General features: G+C 45.0%; 1 protein-coding gene across 1 annotated transcript; it reads left to right on the top strand.

The window, feature by feature from the left end:
- Nucleotides 1-5,395: 5,395 nt before the first annotated feature.
- LOC132322911 (meiotic recombination protein REC8 homolog) lies at nt 5,396-22,445 on the top strand (the record flags this gene model as incomplete). Its single annotated transcript, XM_059837657.1, has 8 exons — nt 5,396-5,605; nt 8,708-8,768; nt 14,161-14,276; nt 17,354-17,399; nt 18,634-18,667; nt 19,304-19,378; nt 20,430-20,536; nt 21,349-22,445. Coding segments are annotated over 8 exons (735 nt in total), but the record flags the coding sequence as incomplete, so codon positions are not given.
- Between the last annotated feature and the right edge of the window lie 56 nt (nt 22,446-22,501).

Below are 22,501 nucleotides of genomic sequence, written 5' to 3'. Positions count from 1 at the left end.
GAAAATTTTTGGGGTAAATTTGGGGGGAAATGGAAAAAAATTGAAGGAATTTTGGGGAAAAATTGGGGAATTTTGGGGAAAATCTGGGGGAATTTTGGGGAAAAAATTGGGGGAAAATTGGAGAATTTTGGGGGGAAAAAAGGGAATTTTGGGAAAATTTGGGGAAAAAAAGGAGAATTTTGGGAGAGATTTGGGGGAAAAATTGGGGGAATTTTTGGGGAAAATTTGAGGGAAAATTGGGAAAAATTTGGGGGAAATTTGAGAAATTTTGGAAAAAAATTGGGGGAATTTTGGGGAAAAATTTGGGGAATTTTGGGAAAAATTGGGGGAAAATGGGAGAAATTTGAGGGAATTTTGGGGAAAAAATTGGGGAATTTTGGGAAGAAATTGGGGAAAATTTTGGGAAGAAATTGGGGGGAAATTGGAGAATTTTGGGGAATTTTGGGGAATTTTAAAGGGAGAATTTGGGGGAAAATTGGGGGAAAATTTTGAGTGAAATTTGGGAAAATTTTGGGTAAAAAATTGGGGGAATTTGGGGAAATTTGATGGGAAAATTGGGGAGAAAATTTGGGGGAAAATTGGGGAATTTTTGGGGAAAATTTGGGAAAAAAAAGGAGAATTTTGGGAGAGATTTGGGAAAAAATTGGGGTCATTTTTGGGGAAAATTTGGGGGAAATTGGGAAAAATTTGGGGGAAATTTGAGAAATTTTGGGAAAAAATTGGGGGAAATTGGGGGAAAATTTGGGGAATTTTGGGAAAAATTGGGGGGAAATGGGAGAAATTTGAGGGAATTTTGGGCAAAAAATTGGGGAAAATTTGGGAATTTTTGGGGAAAATTAGGGAAAAAATTGGGGGAAAATTGGGAAAAATTTGGGGAATTTTGGGGCTTTTCAAAGGGGGAATTTGGGGAAAAATTTGGGGTAAAAATTGGGGGAATTTGGGGAAAATTTGGGGGAAAATTGGGAAAAATTGGGGGGAATTTTGGGGAATGTTTGGGGGAAATTTGGGGAATTTTGGGGCTTTTCAAAGGTGGAATTTGGGGAAAAATTGGAGAATTTTGGGAAAAATTTTGGGGGGAAAATATGGAGAAATTTAAAGGAATTTTGGGGAAAAATTGGGGGAAATTGGGGAAAAATTGGGGAATTTTGGGGAAAAACTGGGGGAAATTTGGGGGAATATTTGGGGAAAATTTGGGAAATTTTGGGGCTTTTCAAAGGGGGGATTTGGGGAAAAATTGGAGAATTTTGGGAAAAAAATGGGAGAAATTTGGAGAATTTTGGGGAAAAATATGGAAAAAAATTGGGGAATTTTGGGAAAGATCTGGGGAAGATTTGGGGAAAATTGGGGAATTTTTAGGAATTTTAAAGTGAAAATTTTGGGGAAAAAAGGAAAATTTAGGGAGAGATTTGGGGAAAAATTGGGGGAAAATTTGGGGGAATTTTGGGGGAAAATTGGAGAAAAATTGGGGAATTTTGGGAATAAATTGGGGGGAAATTTGGGGAAAAATTGGGGGAAAATTGGAGAATTTTGGGGAATTTTGGGTCATTTTAAGGGGAAATTTGGGGGAAAAATTGGGAAAATTTGGGGGAAAATTTGGGGGAAGTTTATGAAAAATTGGGAAATTTTATGGGAATTTTTTAGGAAATTTTTGGGTGAATTTTTGGGAATTTTTAGGGGAAAAATTGGGGGAAAATTTGGGACAAAAATGGGGGAATTTGGGGGAATTTTATGAGATTTTTGGGAGGATTTTTGGGAATTTTTAGGGAAAATATTGGGGAAAATTTGGGGAATTTTGGGGAAAAAATGGGGGGAAATTTTGGGGGAATTTTATGGAAAATTGGGAAAATTTTGAGTAAAAATTGGGGGAATTTGGGGGAAATTTGGGAGAAATTTAAAAAAAAATGGGGAAATTTGGGAAGATTTTTAAGGGAAAACTTGAGGGGAATTGGGAAAAAATTGGGGAATTTTTGGGGACATTTAAGGGAAATTTTGGGGGGAAATTTGGGGAATTTGGGGTCAATTTTGGGTTCATTTTGGGTGAATTTTGGGGTGAATTTGGGGTGAATTTGGGGAGAATTTTGGTGAATTTGGGGGGAATTTTTGGTGAATTTTGGGGTCAATTTGGGGTCAATTTGAGGTGAATTTTGGTGAATTTTGGGTTTATTTTGGGTGAATTTGGGGGGAATTTTGTGTGAATTTGGGTGAATTTTGGGCTTATTTGGGGGGAATTGTTGGGTTCTTTTCGGGTGAATTTTGGGTTTATTTTGGGTGAATTTGGGGTCAATTTGGGGTCAATTTTGGGTTCTTTTTGGGTCAATTTTGTGTGAATTTTTGGTGAATTTTGGGTGAATTTTGGTGAATTTTGGGTTTATTTGGGGGGAATTTTTGGGTTCTTTTCGGGTGAATTTTGGGTGAATTTGGGCGAATTTTGGGTGGATTTTGGTTCATTTTGGGTTCATTTTTGGTGAATTTTGGGGTTAATTTTGGGTTTATTTGGGGTAAATTTTCGGGTTCATTTTGGGTGAATTTTGGGTCAATTTGGGGTCAATTTTGGGGTGAATTTGGGGTGGATTTTTAATGAATTTTCAGTGAATTTTGGGTTCATTTGGGTGAATTTTGGGGTGAATTTTGGGGGTGAATTTTTGGTGAATTTTGGGTCAATTTTCAGTGAATTTTATGTGAATTTTGGGTTCATTTTGGGGTCAATTTTGGGGTGAATTTTGGTGAATTTTGGGTTCATTTTGGGTGAATTTTCAGTGAATTTTTAGTGAATTTTGGGGTGAATTTTGGTGAATTTTGGGTTCATTTTGGGTGAATTTTCAGTGAATTTTTAGTGAATTTTGGGGTGAATTTTGGGTCAAATTTGGGGTGAATTTGGGGTGGATTTTTAGTGAATTTTGGGTGAATTTTGGGTTCATTTTTGGTGAAATTTCGGTTAATTTTTAGTCAATTTTGGGTGAATTTTCGGTGACTTTTTAGTGAATTTTGGGTGAATTTTGGTTCATTTTGGGTGAATTTTGTGCGAATTTGGGTTAATTTTGGGTTTAATTGGGGTGGATTTTTAGTGAATTTTTGGTGAATTTTGGGTGAATTTGGGGTCAATTTTGGGTGAATTTGGGTGAATTTTGGGGGTGAATTTTTGGTGAATTTGGGGTCAATTTTCAGTGAATTTTATGTGAATTTTGGGTTCCTTTTGGGTGAATTTTGGATGAATTTTTAGTGAATTTGGGGTGAATTTTGGGTCAATTTTGGGTGAATTTTGGGGTGAATTTCGGGTTCATTTTGGGTGAATTTGGGGTGGATTTTTAGTGAATTTTGGGTGAATTTTTTGTGAATTGGGGGTCAATTTTGGGTGAATTTTTAGTGAATTTGGGGTGAATTTGGGGTGAATTTGGGGCGAATTTTGGGCGAATTTTGTGGTAAATTTGGGATGAATTTTGTGTGAATTTTGGGTTTATTTGGGGTGAATTTTTGGGTTCATTTGGGGTGAATTTTGGGGTGAATTTGTGTGAATTTTGGGGTGAATTTTGGGTGAATTTTGGGGTGAATTTTGGGTGAATTTTTGGTGAATTTTGGGTGAATTTTTGGTGAATTTTGGGTCAATTTTGGGGTGAATTTTGGGTCAAATTTGGGTGAATTTTGGATGAATTTTGGGTGAATTCTGGGTGAATTTTGTGTGAATTTTGGGGTGAATTTGGGTGAATTTTGGGGTGAATTTGGGGTGAATTTTGGGTCAATTTTGGGTGAATTTTCAGTGAATTCTGGGTGAATTCTGGGTGAATTTTGGGTTTATTTGGGGTGAATTTTTGGGTTCATTTTGGATGAATTTTGGGTGAATTTGGGGTCAATTTTGGGGTGAATTTTTGGATGAATTTTGGAGTGAATTTGGGTCAATTTTGGGTGAATTTTGGGGTGAAATCGGGTGAGTTTTGGGTCAAATTTGGATCAATTTTGGGGTGAATTTTTGGTGAATTTTGGGGTGAATTTGGGTCAATTTTGGATGAATTTTGGGGTGAATTTGTGGCTGATATTCAGTGAATTTTGGGCTAATTTTGGGTGAATTTTCAGTGAATTTTTAGTGAATTTTTCGTGAATTTTGGGTGAATTTTGGGGTGAATTTTTCTTGAATTTTGGGTTCATTTTGGGGTGAATTCTGGGTGAATTTTGGGTGAATTTTTAGTGAATTTTGGGTTCCTTCTGGGCTCATTTTGGGCTGAATTTCCCCGGTTTTGGTGCAGGAGGATCTGGCTGAGGTGACCCTGCAGGAGCTGCAGCTGCTGCTCGAGGCCGAAGGTCAGCGGCAATTTTGGGGCAGTTTGGGGCAATTTTGGGCCATTTTGGGCAATTTTGGGTCATTTTGGGCCATTTTGGGTCATTTTTGGGTCATTTTGGGCCATTTTGGGTCATTTAGGGTCTCTTTGGATCTTTTTTGGGTTATTTTTGGCAATTTTGGGTCATTTTTGGGTCATTTTGGGTCATTTTGAGTCATTTTGGGTCATTTTGGGACATTTTGGGTCATTTTTGGGTCATTTTGGGGCAGTTTGGGTCATTTTGGGACATTTTGGGTCATTTTTGGGTCATTTTGGGGCAGTTTGGGTCATTTTGGGTCATTTTGGGTCATTTTGAGTCATTTTGGGTCATTTTTGGGTCATTTTGGGCCATTTTGGGTCATTTTGGGCCATTTTGGGTCATTTTTGGGTCATGTTGGGTCATTTAGGGCCATTTTTGGTCATTTTTTGCCATTTTTGGGTCATTTTGGGCATTTTTGGTTCATTTTTGGCCATTTTTGGGTCATTTTTGGGTCATTTTTGGTCATTTTGGGCCATTTTGGGTCATTTTGGGTCGTTTTGGTTCATTTTTGGGTCATTTTGGGGTCATTCTGGGCCATTTTGGGTCATTTTGGGCCATTTTGGTGACTTTTCTCTCCCCTCCCCAGAAGAGGCCGTGGAGCTGCAGCTGCCCCTCCCCCCCCCGTGAGAAATTGGGGCAAATTTGGGGAATTTCGGGAAAAATTGGGAAAAAATTGGGAAATTTGGGCCAAATTTGGGCAAAATTTGGGGGGAAATGGAGAAATTTTGGTTCAAAATTGAAAATTTGGGGCAAAATTTGGGGAATTTTGGGGAAAATTTGGGGTGAAATTGAAGAATTTTGGGGAGATTTTGGTAAAAATGAAAAATTGATGGAAGAATTTAGGGAATTTTGGTCAAAAAATTGGGGAAATTTGGGGGAAATTTGTGAATTTTGGGGTCAAATTTGGGGATTTTGGGGTCAAATTTGTGGATTTTTGGGGTCAAATTGGTGAATTTTGGGTGGAGCTTTGGGGATTTGGGGTCGGGTTGGTGAAATTTGGGGTGAATTTGGCTCATTTTGGCTCTTTTTGTCTCTCTCTCCGCAGGCCCCGCCCCCCCCGGAAGCTCCGCCCCTCCCCCCTGTGCCCCTCCCCTCTCCTCCTCCCGCCGTGGCCCCGCCCCCCGTGGCCCCGCCCCCCGTGGCCCCGCCCCCTCGGCGCCAGCGCCGCCCCCGCCTGTGGGACCCCCAGACCCAAATCCCGGCCGAGGACATGAGGAGGAACCTGAGCGACCAATGGGGAGGCTGCAGGGTCAGGGTGAGCAGCCAATCAGAGAGCAGGGATCCTGAGGGACCAATGGGGAGGCTGCAGGGTCAGGGTGAGCGGCCAATCAGGGAGCAGGGATCCTGAGGGACCAATCAGGGAGCAGGGAGTGACCACTGACCCTGAGGGACCAATCAGGGAGCAGGGAGTGAGCAATGACCCTGAGGGACCAATCAGGGAGCAGGGATCCTGAGGGACCAATCAGAGAGCAGGGAGTGAGCACAGACCAACGGGAAGGGTGCAGGGTCAGGGTGAGCGGCCAATCAGGGACCAGAGTCACCCTAAATGACCAATCAGGGACCAGGGAACCTGAGTGACCAATGAGGAGAGTGCAGGGCCAGGGTGAGCGACCAATCAGGGAGCAGGGATCCTGAGGGACCAATCAGGGAGCAGGGAGTGAGCACTGACCAATGGGGAGAGTGCAGGGTCAGGGTGAGCGGCCAATCAGGGAGCAGGCAGCCTGAGGGACCAATGGGGAGGGTGCAGGGCCAGGGTGAGCGGCCAATCAGGGAGCAGGGATCCTGAGGGACCAATCAGGGAGCAGGGAGTGAGCACTGACCAATGGGGAGAGTGCAGGGTCAGGGTGAGCGGCCAATCAGGGAGCAGGCAGCCTGAGGGACCAATGGGGAGGGTGCAGGGTCAGGGTGAGCGGCCAATCAGGGAGCAGGGATCCTGAGGGACCAATCAGGGAGCAGGGAGTGACCACTGACCCTGAGTGACCAATCAGGGACCAGGGATCCTGAGGGACCAATCAGAGAGCAGGGAGTGAGCACTGACCAATCAGGGAGCAGGGAGTGACCACTGACCCTGAGTGACCAATCAGGGAGCAGGGAGTGACCCCTGACCCTGAGTGACCAATCAGGGAGCAGGGGAGCCTGAGGGACCAATCAGGGAGCAGGGAGTGAGCACTGACCAATCAGGGACCATGGAGTGACCACTGATCCTGAGTGACCAGTCAGGGAGCAGGAACTTTGTGGGACCAATCAGGGAGCAGGGAGTGAGCACTGACCAATCAGGGAGCAGGGAGTGAGCGCTGACCAATCAGGGAGCAGGGAGTGAGCACTGACCCTGAGTGACCAATCAGGGAGCAGGGATCCTGAGTGACCAATGGGGAGGGTGCAGGGTCAGGGTGAGCGGCCAATCAGGGACCAGAGTCACCCTAAATAACCAATCAGGGACCAGGGAACCTGAGTGACCAATGAGGAGAGTGCAGGGCCAGGGTGAGCGACCAATCAGGGCGCAGGGACCTTGTGGGACCAATCAGGGAGCAGGGAGTGAGAGCTGACCCTGAGTGACCAATCAGGGACCAGGGAGTGAGGACTGACCAACGGGAAGGGTGCAGGGTCAGGGTGAGCGGCCAATCAGGGCGCAGGGATCCTGAGTGACCAATCAGGGAGCAGGGATCCTGAGGGACCAATCAGGGAGCAGGGAGTGAGCGCTGACCAATGGGGAGGCTGCAGGGTCAGGGTGAGTGACCAATCAGGGACCAGGGATCCTGAGGGACCAATCAGGGAGCAGGGATCCTGAGGGACCAATCAGGGAGCACGGAGTGAGCACTGACCAATCAGGGAGGCTGCAGGGTCAGGGTAAGCGGCCAATCAGGGACCAGGGATCCTGAGTGACCAATCAGGGACTAGGGAACCTGAGTGACCAATGAGGAGAGTGCAGGGCCAGGGTGAGCGACCAATCAGGGTGCAGGGATCCTGAGGGACCAATCAGGGAGCAGGGAGTGAGCACTGACCAATGGGGAGGCTGCAGGGTCAGGGTGAGCGGCCAATCAGGGAGCAGAGGGACCCTAAGTGACCAATCAGAGACCAGGGAGTGACCACTAACCCTGAGTGACCAATCAGGGAGCAGGGAGTGAGCACTGACCTGAGTGACCAATCAGGGAGCAGGGACCTTGTGGGACCAATCAAGGAGCAGGGAGTGAGCACTGACCAATCAGGGAGCAGCGAGTGACCACTGACCCTGAGTGACTAATCAGGAAGCAGGGAGGTGAACACTGACCAATCAGGGAGCAGGGATCCTGAGTGACCAATGGGGAGGTTCCAGGGTCAGGGTGAGTGACCAGTCAGGGAGCAGAGGGACCCTGAGTGACCAATCAGGGAGCAGGGAGTGACCACTGACCAATCAGGAACCAGGGAGTGATCGCTGACCAATCAGGGAGCAGGGAGTGAGCGCTGACCAATGGGGAGGGTGCAGGGTCAGGGTGAGTGACCAATCGGGAAGCAGGGATCCTGAGGGACCAATCAGGGAGCAGGGAGTGACCACTGACCAATGGGGAGGCTGCAGGGTCAGGGTGAGCGGCCAATCAGAGAGCAGGGATCCTGAGGGACCAATCAGAGAGCAGGGAGTGAGCACTGACCAATGGGGAGGCTGCAGGGTCAGGGTGAGCAGCCAATCAGGGAGCAGGGACCCTGAGGGACCAATCAGAGAGCAGGGAGTGAGCACTGACCCTGAGTGACCAATCAGGGAGCAGGGATCCTGAGTGACCAATCAGGGAGCAGGGAGTGAGCTCTGACCAATCAGGGAGCAGGGAGTGAGCACTGACCAATGGGAAGGGTGCAGGGTCAGGGTGAGCGGCCAATCAGGGACCAGAGTCACCCTAAATAACCAATCAGGGACCAGGGAACCTGAGTGACCAATGAGGAGAGTGCAGGGTCAGGGTGAGCGACCAATCAGGGAGCAGGGATCCTGAGGGACCAATCAGGGAGCAGGGACCTTGAGTGACCAATCAGGGAGCAGGGACCTTGTGGGACCAATCAGGGAGCAGGGAGTGACCACTGACCCTGAGTGACCAATCAGGGAGCAGGGACCCTGAGTGACCAATCAGGGAGCAGGGACCCTGAGGGACCAATCAGAGACCAGGGAGTGACCACTGACCAATGGGGGACCAATGAGTGACCAATGAGTGATCACAACCCCGAAAATCCCTGAAAAATCCCCCAAAAAATCTCAAAAAAATCCCAAAAAATCCCAAAAATGTCCCTGAGTGACCCTGAGTGACCCGTGACCCCTGAGTGACCCCTGAGTGACCCCTGAGTGACCCCTGGTGACCCCTGAGTGACCCCAGCCCCATTTTTTCTCCCCCCTCAGGAGCCCCTGGAGCTGCCCCAGCGCCGCCCCCCGAAGGAGCTGCTGAGCACCCCCAGCCTCGGTGGGACCAAAACCCCCCAAATTCACCCCAAAATCCATCCCCAAAACCTCCCAAATTCACCCCAAAATCTGCCCCCAAAACCTTCCAAATTCACCCCAAAATCCCCCCCCCAAAACCCCCCAAATTCACCCCAAAATCTGCCCCAAAAACCCCAAATTCACCCCCAAAATTGACCTAAAAAACCCCAAATTCACACCAGAATCTGCCCCCAAAAAACCCCAATTCACCCCAAAATCCACCCCCAAAAACCCCAAATTCACCCCAAAATCCACCCCAAAAAACCCCAAATTCACCCCAAAATCCGTCCTCAAAAATCCCAAATTCACCCCAAAATCTGCCCCAAAACCCCCCAAATTCACCCCAAAATCTGCCCCAAAACCCCCCAAATTCACCCCAAAATTCCCCCCAAAACCCCCCAAATTCACCCCAAAATCTGCCCCAAAACCCCCCAAATTCACCCCAAAATCTGCCCCAAAAAACCCCGAATTCACCCCAAAATCAGCCCCAAAAAACCCCAAATTCACCCCAAAATCTGCCCCAAAAAACCCCAATTCACCCCCAAAATCTGCCCCAAAAAACCCCCAAATTCACCCCAAAATCCACCCCAAAATCCCCCAAATTCACCCCAAAATCTGCCCCAAAAAACCCCAAATTCACCCCAAAATCTGCCCCCAAATCCCCCCAAATTCACCCCAAAATCTGCAACAAAAACCCCAAATTCACCCCAAAATGCACCCCCAAAAAACCCCAAATTCACCCCAAAATCTGCCCCAAATCCCCCCAAATTCACCCCAAAATCTGCCCCAAAAAACCCCAAATTCACCCCAAAATCCACCCCCAAAAACCCCAAATTCACCCCAAAATCCACCCTCAAAAATCCCAAATTCACCCCAAAATCTGCCCCAAAATCCAACAAATTCACCCCAAAATTCCCCTAAAAACCCCCAAATTCACCCCAAAATCTGCCCCAAAACCCCCCCAAATTCTCCCCCACAATCCATCCCTAAAACCCCCCAAATTCACCCCAAAATCCACCCCAAAAAACCCCAAATTCACCCCAAAATCCACCCCCAAAAAACCCCAAATTCACCCCAAAATCCACCCCCAAAAAACCCCAAATTCACCCCAAAATCCACCCTCAAAAATCCCAAATTCACCCCAAAATCTGCCCCAAAATCCAACAAATTCACCCCAAAATTCCCCTAAAAACCCCCAAATTCACCCCAAAATCTGCCCCAAAACCCCCCAAATTCTCCCCACAATCCATCCCTAAAACCCCCCAAATTCACCCCAAAATCCACCCCAAAAAACCCCAAATTCACCCCAAAATCCACCCCAAAAAACCCCAAATTCACCCCAAAATCCACTCTAAAAAAAACCCCAAATTCACCCCAAAATTTGCCCCAAAAAACCCCAAATTCACCCCAAAATCTGCCCCAAAACCCCCCAAATTCACCCCAAAATCTGCCCCCAAAAACCCCAAATTCACCCCAAAATCCACCCCAAAAAACCCCAAATTCACCCCAAAATCCACCCCCAAAAACCCCAAATTTTCCTCAGGGATCCCAAAATTTGCCCCAAAATTCCCCAAATCTGCCCTAGAAATGCCCCAAAACCCCAAATTTAACCCAAAGACCCCATAATCTGCCCCAAAATTCCCAAATCTGCCCCAAATCTGCCCCCAAACCCCCAAAACTGCCCCGAAATTCCCAAAATCTGCCCCAGAATTGCCCCAAAAACCCCAAAATCTGCCCCAAAATTGCCCAAAATATCCCCAAAACCCCCCAAATCTGTCCCAAAATTCCCAAAATTGCCCCAAAATTCCCAAAATCTGCCCCAAAACTGCCCCAAGGACCCCAAAACTGCCCCAAAAACCCCAAAATTGCCCCAAAAACTGTTCCTAAAACCCCCAAAATCTGTCCCAAAATTACCCCAAATCCCCCAAATTTTCCTCAGGGATCCCAAAATTTGCCCCAAAATTCCCCAAATCTGCCCCAGAATTGCCCCAAAACCCCCAAATTGCTCCAAAACCCCCCAAATCTGCCCCAAAATTCCCAAAATTGCCCCCAAACCCCCAAAATCTGCCCCGAAATTGCCCCAAAAACCCCAAAACTGCCCCAAACTGCCCCAAATTCCCCAAAATTGCTCCAGCACTGCCCCAAACCTCAAAAATCTGCCCCAAAATTCGCAAAATCTGCCCCAGATTTACCCCAAAACCCCAAAATTGCCCCAAAAACCCCAAAGTCTGCCCCAAAACTGCCCCAAAATTCCCAAAATTGCCCCAAATTGCCCCAAAATCGCCCCCAAAACCCCAAAATCTGCCCCAAAATTACCCCAAAACCCCAAAATCTGGCTTCAAAACCCCAAAATCTGTCCCAAAACTGCCCTAGGGAACCCAAAACTGCCCCAAAAACCCCCAAAAACTGCCCCAAAAACCCCAAATCTGCCCCAAAATACCCAAAACTGCCCCGAAATTTCCAAAATCTGCCCCAAAATTGCCCCAAAACCCCCAAAATCTGCCCCAAAATTGCCCTAGGGAACGCAAAACTGCCCCAAGGACCCCAAAATCTGCCCCAAAATTCCCAAAATTGCCCCAAAAACCCCAAAATCTGCCCCAAAATTACCCAAAAACCCCCAAATTTTTCTCAGGGATCCCAAAATTTGCCCCAAAATTCCCAAAATCTGCCCCAGTACTGCCCCAAAACCCCAAATTTAACCCAAAGACCCCAAAATCTGCCCCAAAATTCCCAAAATTCCCCAAATCTGCCCCAGAACTGCCCCCAAAACCCCAAAATTGCCCCAAAAACCCAAATTCTGCCCCAAAATTCCCAAATCAGCCCCAAAATTTCCCCAAAAGCCCCAAAATCTGCCCCAAAATTCCCAAAATTGCCCCAAAACCCCCCAAATCTGTCCCAAAATTCCCAAAATTGCCCCAAAAACCCAAAATCTGTCCCAAAACTGCCCCAAGGACCCCAAAACTGCCCCAAAAACCCCAAAGTTACCCCAAAATTACCCCAAAATCTGCCCCAAAACCCCAAAATTGCCCGAAAATCTGCCCCAAAATTGCCCCAAAACCCCCAAAATCTGCCCCAAAATTGCCCCAAAACCCCCAAAATCTGCCCCAAAATTCCCAAATCAGCCCCAAAATTACCCCAAAAGCCCCAAAATCTGCCCCAAAAAACCCCAAATTCACCCCAAAATCTGCCCCAAAACCCCCAAATTCACCCCAAAATTCACCCCAAATTCACCCCAAAATCCACCCCCAATAACCCCCCAAATTCACCCCAAAATCTGCCCCAAAAAACCCCAAATTCACCCCAAAATCTGCCCTAAAAACCCCAAATTCACCCCAAAATCCACCCCCAATAACCCCCCAAATTCACCCCAAAATCTGCCCCAAAAAACCCAAATTCACCCCAAAATCTGCCCCAAAACCCCCCAAATTCACCCCAAAATCTGCCCCAAAAAACCCCAAATTCACCCCAAAATCTGCCCTAAAAACCCCAAATTCACCCCAAAATCCACCCCAAAACCCCCCAAATTCACCCCAAAATCCATCCCAAAAACCCCAAATTCACCCCAAAATCCACCCCTAAAACCCCCCAAATTCACCCCAAAATCCACCCCAAAAAACCCCAAATTCACCCCAAAATCTGCCCCAAAATCCCCCAAATTCACCCCAAAATGCACCCCCAAAAAACCCCAAATTCACCCCAAAATCCACCCCAAATCCCCCAAATTCACCCCAAAATCCACCCCCAAAACCCCCAAAATCCACCCCAAAAAACCCCAAATTCACCCCAAAATCCACCCCCAAATCCCCCAAATTCACCCCAAAATCTGCCCCAAAAAACCCCAAATTCACCCCAAAATCCACCCCCAAAAAACCCCAAATTCACCCCAAAATTTGCCCCAAAATTCCCAAAATCTGCCCCAAAACTGCCCCAGGGACCCCAAATTTAACCCAAAGACCCCAAAATCTGCCCCAAAATTCCCAAAATTGCCCCAAATTGCCCCAAAATCGCCCCCAAAACCCCAAAATCTGCCCCAAAATTACCCCAAAATCCCCAAAATCTGGCTTCAAAACCCCAACATCTGCCCCAAAACTGCCCTAGGGAACCCAAAACTGCCCCAAAATTCCCAAAATTGCCCCAAAATTCCCAAAATTGCCCCAAAACCGCCCCAAAATTGCCCCAAATTGCCCAAAAATTGCCCCCAAACCCCCAAAATCTGCCCCGAAATTCCCAAAATCTGCCCCAGAATTGCCCCAAAAATCCCGAAATCTGCCCCAAAACTGCCCCAAAGCCCCAAAATTGCCCCAAAATCTCCAAAATCTTCCCCAAAATTGCCCCAAAAACCCCAAATTTTCCTCAGGGATCCCAAAATTTGCCCCAAAATTCCCAAAATCTGCCCCAGAACTGCCCCCAAAACCCCAAAATTGCTCCAAAGACCCTAAATTCTGCCCCAAAATCCCCAAATCTGCCCCAAAATTACCCCAAAATCTGCCCCAAAATTCCCAAAATTGCCCCCAAACCCCCAAAATCTGCCCCGAAATTGCCCCAAAACCCCAAAACTGCCCCAAAATCTGCCCCAAATTCCCCCAGCACTGCCCCAAACCCCAAAATCTGCCCCAAAATTCGCAAAATCTGCCCCAGATTTACCCCAAAACCCCCAAAATTGCCCCAAAAACCCCAAAATCTGCCCCAAAATTACCCCAAAATTGCCCCCAAAACCCCAAAATCTGCCCCAAAATTACCCCAAAATCCCCAAAATCTGGCTTCAAAACCCCAAAATCTGCCCCAAAACTGCCCTAGGGAACCCAAAACTGCCCCAAAAACCCCAAAACTGCCCCGAAAACCCCAAATCTGCCCCAAAATTCCCAAAATTGCCCCAAAATCTGCCCCAGAATTGCCCCAAAACCCCCAAAGTGCTCCAAAACCCCCAAAATCTGTCCCAAAATTCCCAAAATCTGCCCCAAAATTGCCCCAAAATCCCCAAATCTATCCCAAAATCTGCCCCAAAATTGCCCCAAAAACCCAAAATCTGCCCCAAAACTGCCCCAAGGACCCCAAAACTGCCCCAAAAACACCAAAGTTACCCCAAAATTACCCCAAAATCTGCCCCAAAACCCCAAAATTGCCCGAAAAACTGCCCCAAAATTGCCCCAAAACCCCCAAAATCTGCCCCAAAAACCCCAAAGTTACCCCAAAATTACCCCAAAATCTGCCCCAAATCCCCCAAAAACCCCAAAATCTGCCCCAAAATTCCCAAATTCCCCCAGATTTGCCCCAAATTCCCCCAGATTTGCTCCAAACCCCCCAAAATTCCCAAATCCCCCAAAATTGCCCCAAATTTGGGGCCGTTGGTGACGTGGCCCCTCCCCCTCGGGCAGGGCCCCTCCCCCCTCCCCTGCAGCGGCTCTGGGCTCTCTGCGCTAAGCCCCGCCCCCCGGCCAGGCCACGCCCCCCGGAGGAGGAGCCAACGCCGGAGCTGCCCAGCGAGGTGGAGGTGGGGGAGGGGCCCGGGAATTCCCAAAATTCCCCAAATTCCCAAAAACATCCCCAAAATTCCCCAAAATTTCCCCAAATTTTCCAATCCCAAAATTCCCCAAAATTCCCGAAATTGCCCACCCCAAAAAACCCCAAAAGTCCCCAAAATTCCCCAAAAATCTCCAATTCTAAATGCCTAAAATATCCTGAAATTCCCAAAATTCCGGATCCCGAAAATTCCCAAATCCTGAAATCCTGGATCCCAAAATTCCCCAAATTCCAGAGCCAAAAAATTCCCAAAAATTCCCCAAATTCCCCAAAATTCCCCAAAATTCCCAAACCCCGAATGTCCCAAAAAATCCCAAATTCTGCAAAATCCTGAAATTCCCGAAATTCCCAAAATTCCAGATCCCCAAATTCCCAAATTCTGAAATCTTGGATCCCAAAATTCCCCAAAATTCCTGAAATTCCAGATCCAAAAAATCCCCAAAATCCCGAATTCCTAAAAATCCTGAAATTCCCCAAAAAATCCCAAAATTCCCCAGAAATTCCCCAAAATTCCCCAAAAAACTCCAATTCCAAATGCCTAAAAAATCCTGAAATTCCCAAAATTCCGGATCCCGAAAATTCCCAAATCCTGAAATCCTGGATCCCAAAATTCCCAAAATTCCAGAGCCAAAAAATGACCAAAAATCTCAAAATTCCCCAAAATTCCCCAAAATTCCCAAACCCTGAATGTCCCAAAAAATCCCAAATTCTGCAAAATCCTGAAATTCCCCAAATTCCCAAAATTCCAGAGCCCCAAATTCCCAAATTCTGAAATCCTGGATCCCAAAATTCCCCAAAATTCCTGAAATTCCGGATCCAAAAAATCCCAAAAATCCCGAATTCCTAAAAATCCAGAAATTCCCCAAAATTCCCCAAAAAATCCCAAAATTCCCCAGAAATTCCCCCAAAAATTCCCCAAAAAACTCCAATTCCAAATCCCTCAAAAATCCTGAAATTCCCCAAATTCCGGATCCCGAAATCTCCCAAATCCTGAAATCCTGGATCCCAAAATTCCCCAAATTCCAGAGCCAAAAAATTCCCAAAAATTCCCAAAATTCCCCAAAATTCCCCAAAATTCCCAAACCCTGAATGTCCCAAAAAATTCCAAATTCTGCAAAATTCCCGAAATTCCCGAAATTCCCCAAATTCCAGATCCCCGAATTCCCAAATCCTGAAATCCTGGATCCCAAAATTCCCCAAAATTCCTGAAATTCCGGATCCAAAAAATCCCCAAAAATCCCGAATTCCTAAAAATCCTGAAATTCCCCAAAATTCCCCAAAAATCCCAAAATTCCCCAAAAAATCTCCAATTCCAAATCCCTCAAAAATCCTGAAATTCCCCAAATTCCGGATCCCGAAAATTGCCAAATCCTGAAATCCTGGATCCCAAAATTCCCCAAATTCCAGAGCCAAAAAATTCCCAAAAATCTCAAAAAAATCCCCAAAAAATCCCCAAAATTCCCAAACCCCGAATGTCCCAAAAAATCCCAAATTCTGCAAAATCCTGAAATTCCCCAAATTCCCAAAATTTCAGATCCCCAAATTCCCAAATCCTGAAATCCTGGATCCCAAAATTCCCCAAAATTCCCGAAATTCCGGATCCAAAAAATCCCAAAATCCCGAATTCCTAAAAATCCTGAAATTGCCCAAAATTCCCCCAAAAAATCCCAAAATTCCCCAGAAATTCTCCCAAAAATTCCCCAAAAAACTCCAATTCTAAATGCCTAAAAAATCCTGAAATTCCCCAAATTCCGGATCCCGAAAATTCCCAAATCCTGAAATCCTGGATCCCAAAATTTCCCCAAATTCCAGAGCCAAAAAATTCCCAAAAATCTCAAAAAAAATCCCCACAATTCCCCAGAAAATCCCCCAAATTCCCCAAAATTCCCAAATCCCAAATGCCTAAAAAATCCCAAATTCTGCAAAATCCTGAAATTCCCGAAATTCCCAAAATTCCAGATCCCCAAATTCAAAATTCTGAAATCCTGGATCCCAAAATTCCCAAAATTCCCGAAATTCCGGATCCAAAATTCCCCAAAAATCCCCAAATTTCCCCCGAATTCCCCTCCCAACTCCATATAAGGCAATGTGGGCGGGGTTTATTTGCGCTGTGGGCGGAGCTTGAGGCAAATATGGGTAAAGGGGCGGGGCTTGGTGGGTAAGGGTTAAAAGGGGCGGGGCTTGAAGGCAGTGGGAGAAAGGGGCGGGGCTTAGAGTGGGAGGGGCTTAAAGGGGAAGGGTTAAATGTGGGTGGGGCTTAAAGGGGAGAGGTTAAAGTGGGTGGGGCCTAAATTTGGATAATGTGGGCGGGGCTTGAAGTGGGCGGGGCTTAAAGGGGAGGGGCTTAAGCGGGAAGGGATAAAGGGGAGGAGGTGTAAAATGGGCGTGGTTAAAAGGAGTGGGTGTGGCTTAAGGAAAAAGGGGTGGGGCTTTAAGGGGGAAAATGAAAAAGGGGTGGGGCTTAAAGTGGGTGGGGCTTAGAGGTGTTAAAAGTGGGTGGGGCCAAAAATTCAGGGAATTTAAGGGCTTAAAGGGGAGGGGCCTAAATGGGCGTGGTTTAAGGGAGTGGGTGTGGCTTAAAGAAAAAGGGGTGTGGCTTATAGGGGAGGATGGAAAGGGGGTGGAGCTTAAAGAAGAGGGGTTAAAAGTGGGTGGGGCTTGGCTTGTGAAGGAATTTGGGTGGGGCTTTAAGTGGGTGGGGCTAAAAGGGGCGGGGCTAAATGACAGTTACAGGGAGTGGGCGTGGCTAAAGGAAAAGTGGGTGTGGCTTAAACGACTAGAATTAAAAGTGGGTGGGGCTTTATTTGAGAGGAAATTTGGGCGTGGCTTCAAGTGGGTGGGGCTTAAAGAAGAGGATTTAAAAGTGGGTGGGGCTTAAAGCGGAGATGCTAAAATGGGCGTGGTTTAAGGAAGTGGGTGTGGCTTATGAAAAGGGGTGTGGCTTCAAGAGGACGGGTGGAAAGGGGTGGGGTTTAAATAGGGTGGAAGTGGGTGTGGCTTCAGTGGGCGGGGCTTATTTGGGGGGTGTGACCCCAATTTCTCCGCCAGGTGCCGCGGGAGGCGCTGGAGCCGAGCCTGGCCCCGCCCAGCTCCGGTGAGGAACCGAAAATTTCCAAATTTGGGGGGAAAATTTGGGGAGAATTTGGAAATTTGGAGGAATTGTTGGGATTTCGGGAAAAAATTTGGAATTTGGGGTCGGAAAATTGGGAATTTCAGGGTAAAAAATTCGGATTTTTGTGGGGGATTTTAAGAGAAATTTCAGCCAATTTTGGGGAATTTTTAAGAAAAAAATTTGGGAATTGTTGGTGAAAATTGGGGAGAAAATTTGGGAAATTTTGGGGACTTTTTGAGGAATTTTTGGGGAATTTTTGAGGAATTTTTAGGGAATTTTTGGGGAATTTCTGGGGAATTTTTGTGAAAATTTTGGGGAATTTTTGAGGAATTTCTGGGGAATTTTTTGAAGGATTTTTCAGAATTATATTTGGTTTTCAAAACGTTCTTTTGGAATCCTTTTTGGGCAGAAAATTTGGATTTTTGGGAAAATTTTTTGAATTTTTCTGAGAAATTTTTGGGATTTTTGAGAAAAATTTGGGAGTTTTTGAAAATAAAGAGGCGAAACCAAGAAAAAATTCGAAAAATTTGCATTTTTAAAATAAATTTTGGGGAATTTTGGTTAAATTTTTTTAAAATTTGGCAAATTTAGGAATAATTTGGAAAAATTTTGAATAAATTTTGGGAAATTTAAGAAAAACTTTACTTAGGATAGGAATATTTGGGAAAATTTTCGAATTTGGGAATTTTGGGACTTTTTTGGGGGGAATTTTTTAAATATTTGGGTGAACTTTGAGAATTTTAGGTAAAGTTTTGAATTTTTAGGAAATTTTGGAAAATAATTTGTGGGGAAATTGGGGATTTTAGGGATTTTTTTATTTTTTGGGTTTTTTATTTTAATAATTTTTTTGGGAATTCTTTGAGAATTTTTGGAAGAAAATTTGGGAATTTTTGGGCAGAAAATTCTGGAAATATCTGGGAAAATTTGGTCGTTTTCGGATCAAATTATCAGAAAAATTTGGGAATTTTTGGGACTTTTTTCCAATTATAAGAATTATTTTGACAATTTTGGAATTTTGGGGAATTTTTTCAGAGAAGCTGAAAAATTTCTGGGAATTCTTGGAATAAATTTGGGGTTTTGAGGGAAAATTTGGGAATTTTTGGCCAAAATTTGGGTTTTTTGGGGAATTTTGGGAAAAAAAAGTGGAAATATTTGGGGAAATTTGGGGATTTTTGGTGGAATTTTGGGAATTTTTGGTGCTGATTTTTCCCCTCAGAGATTTCCGTGGAGCCGATGGAGGAGGAGCCGAGGTGGGGGCGTGGCTTGAACCGGAAATGGGCGTGGCCAAACCCGGAAGTGGCTTAAACTCACCCCAAAATTATCAAAATTGAACAGGAAGTGGAATTGGGGGAGGGAATTGTGGGAAATTCCAGAAAATCGGGAAAATTTGGGCGATTTTTGGGAGAAATTTAAAAGAAAATATATTTTAAAATCCGGGACAAAATGGCGGCCGGAAGCCACCACAAGAACCGGAAGTGGGCGGGGCTTAACCCGGAAGTGTTTGCAATTCACCCAAAAGTTTTCACGATGGGACCGGAAGTGGAATTAAGGGAAGGATCGGGAACGAAAATGGCGGAAAATTCCAGAAAACTCAAAAATTTTGGGAAAATTTTGGAGATTTGGGAACATATTTAGAATAAAAAGTGAAAAAAATCTGGGACAAAATGGCGGCCGGATGTGGGTGGAGTCAAAACCGGAAGTTGGTTAAAAAACAGGAAGTGAAAAATATTTAAATTTAGGGGGGGAGTGAATGATGGTGGAGTGGGCGGGGCTAAACCAGGAAGTGACATCATTTAAAGAGACAGTACCTCGAAACGGATTGGAGGTGGATGTGGGCGGGGCTTAAAGGAGAGGGCGTGGCCTAATGCTGTGACTCCTCCCCCCAGCATCCCGTTCCTTCCGGCCCCGCCCCCCGAGGTTGTCCCGGAGCTTCCGGAGGCGCCGGCGATCGAGCTCAGGAGGTGGGGCCGGAACCTTCCAGAATTTTGGGGAATTTTGGGGAATTTCGGGGAATTTCGGGGGATTTTGGGATTTTTTTTAAATTTTGGGAGATTTGGGGGAATTTTTTTTGCCTTTTTTTGACTTTTTTTGATCTGGGGAAATTTTGGAACTTTTTAGATTTTTTTGTTTTAATTTTTGTAAAATTTTTTGGAATTTTTTTTGGGGGGGATTTTGGTCAAAATTTGGGAAAAAAATTGAGGAATTTGAGAGGTTTTGGTAAAAAATTAAAAGTTTCAGGGGAAATTTTGGGAATTTTTTTTAAAAATTGGGGAATTTGGGCAAAATTTGAGGGATTTTTTTAAAAATTGGGAATTTTGGAAAACATTTTTGGTAAAAAATACGGAAATTTGGGGGAATTTGGAAAATAATGGAGAAATTTAGGGGGAATTTTTAAAGAATTTTTGGAGATTTATTTTTTCATTTTGGGGAATTTTTTTGGGAGAATTTGGGAGAATTTTATTTTTGGGAATATTTTGGGGAAATTTGGGGAATTTTCTGGTTGCATTTGGATTCTGGTGGATTTTGAGGGATTTCAGGTCAGTTTTTCTGGAATATTTGGGTAAATTATTGGAAATGCATTCCAAGGAAATTTTTAGGAAATTTTCCAAATTTTTTTTAGGAAATTTCGGAAGAATTTCCCTTAAAGGTTTTGAATTTTTTAAAGATTTTTCCAGGAATTTTTTAGAATATTTTAAATTTTTTAAGGAATTAAATAAGAATTTTTTGGGGATAAATTTTTTGAATAATTAAAAAAAATTTAAAGGAATTTTTTGGGATTTTTTTTTTAATTTTTATAGATTTTTTAAAAAATTATCTCTTAAAAAAAAAGTAAGTTTTTTTTGATCTTTCTCAAGAATTTTTTCAGGGAATTTTTCATGAATTTTTTTTCTAAAAAATTTTCATAAATTTACAAATTATTTTTGCATTTTTTCCTGTGTTTTTAATGAATTTTTAATTAATTTTTCCATTAATTATTTTAATTTATTTCTCTCTTTTTCTCCTCCCCCCAAGGCTGATCCTGGACCACGCCCAAGCCCCGGAGGGGGCGGAGTTTGGTGACATCATGGCCCCGGATTGGCCACGCCCCCGCGTGGCTCAGGCCTTTGTTCTCTGCCTGGGTGAGCCTTGGCCACGCCCCCCACTCTAAGCCACACCCACTCCCTTTAAACCTTCTCAATCCTTGCCCCTTTTAGCTCCTCCCACTTTAAACCCCTCCCCTTTTAGCCCCACCCACTTTAGGCTCCACCCACTCAACCAATCCCCGTTAAGCCCCACCCACCAAAACCCCGCCCACTTTCACATTCCCATTTTAGCCCCACCCCTTTAAACCATTCCTCTTTAAGCCCCACCCCTTTCACCAAAACCACGCCCACTCCCATTAAACCCCGCCCATTAAACCCCGCCCCTTTATCCTTTCCTGCTTTTAGCCCCTCCCCTTTGAGCCCCGCCCATTTCCCCAACATAAGCCCCACCCACATTTAACGATTCTCCTTTAAGCCCCACCCACTAAAGCCCAACCCAAAGCCCCGCCCCTTCCCCCTTTTAACCCCACCCCTTTTAACCCAATTTAAGCCCCACCCCTTCCTCCAAGCCCCGCCCACTCCCTTTAAGCCCCGCCCATTTGACGGAACGCTTTATCCTATCCGGCTTTTAGCCCCTCCCCTTTAAGCCCCACCTACTTTAAACCCCGCCCATTTCCTCTTGTTAAGCCCCACCCACTTTAGCCCCACCCACTTCTAAACTTCTCCTTTTAGCCCCACCCAGTTTTACCCCACCCTTCTAAGCCCCTCCCAGTTTTATCATTTTTCTAATTTAAGCCCCGCCCACTCCAAGCCCCACCCCTTTGTTCTCCCGTATTTAAGCCCCGCCCCCTTTATCCCACCCTAAGCCCCGCCCCTTCACCCTATTCACCTCTAGCCCCGCCCCCCAGATCTCTGCGCCTCCCATTGGCTGAAGCTGGAGCAGCCCCGCCCCTACGGCCCCATCCGCATCAGGCTCCGCCCACGGCGCCAATAAACCCCGCCCACATTGCCTTATATGGAGATGGGAGGGGAATTGGGGAATTTTGGGTGAAATTTGGGAATTTTCGGGGGAATTTTGGGAATTTTTGGGATTTTTGGGGAATTTTTGGGTGAAATTGGGGAATTTTGGGTCAAATTTGGGAATTTTTGGGAGAAACTTGGGAGGTTTTGGGTAAATTTTGGGTCAAATTTTGGATTTTTGGGGATTTTTGGGAAATTTTTGGATGAAATTTGTGAATTTTGGCGAATTCTTGGGTCACATTTGGGAAATTTTGGAATTTTGGGGAAAAATTTGGGATTTTTAGGGAACTTTTGGGTGAAATTTGGGAATTTTTGGAAGTTTTTGGGGTGAAATTTGGGAATTTTGGGGTCAAATTGGGGAATTTTGGGGTAAAAATTAGGAATTTTTGGGTCAATTTTGGGGATTTTTTAATTTTTGGGGAATTTTTGGGGTAAATTTGGGAATTTGGGGTAAATTTTGGGTGAAATTTGGGAATTTTTGGGGATTTTTTTCGAAAATTTTGGGGGAAATTCAGTAAAAATGTGGAATTTGATGGAAATTTCAAGATTTTTTTTGGTGGATTTTTTAGGAAATTTTGGGTTTAAATTTGGAAATTTGGGAATTTGGGAATTTTGGGGTTTTAAAAATTTTTGGGGTGAAAATTGGGAATTATTGGGGAATTTTTGGGTGAAATTTTGGGATTTTTTGGGGCAAATTTTCGGGAATTCTGAGGAAATTTCTGGGACTTTTTGGGCCAAATTTGGGATTTCTGAAGATTTTTGGGAATTTTGGAGGAAATTTTGGGGGATTGGAAGGAATTTTGGGAACTTTTGGGGGAAATTTGGGACTTTTGGGGGGAAATTTGGGATTTTTGGGGAAAGGTTTTTGGGGTCATTTTCACCAATTTCGGGCAAAATTTTTATTGATTTTTAAAGATTTTTTTCCTCATATTTTAACGCAAATTTTATGCAATTTTTATGCAAATTTTATGCTAATGTCACATCAATTTTACATCAATATTATGTCAAATTTTGGGTGAATTTTATGTAATTTTAAAATGT

The sequence above is a fragment of the Haemorhous mexicanus genome, unplaced genomic scaffold (assembly GCF_027477595.1).
Source record: "Haemorhous mexicanus isolate bHaeMex1 unplaced genomic scaffold, bHaeMex1.pri scaffold_202_ctg1, whole genome shotgun sequence".
NCBI lineage: Eukaryota > Metazoa > Chordata > Aves > Passeriformes > Fringillidae > Haemorhous > Haemorhous mexicanus.
The sequence above is the reverse complement of the archived record's forward strand: the minus strand, read 5'-3'. Positions and strand labels throughout refer to the sequence as shown.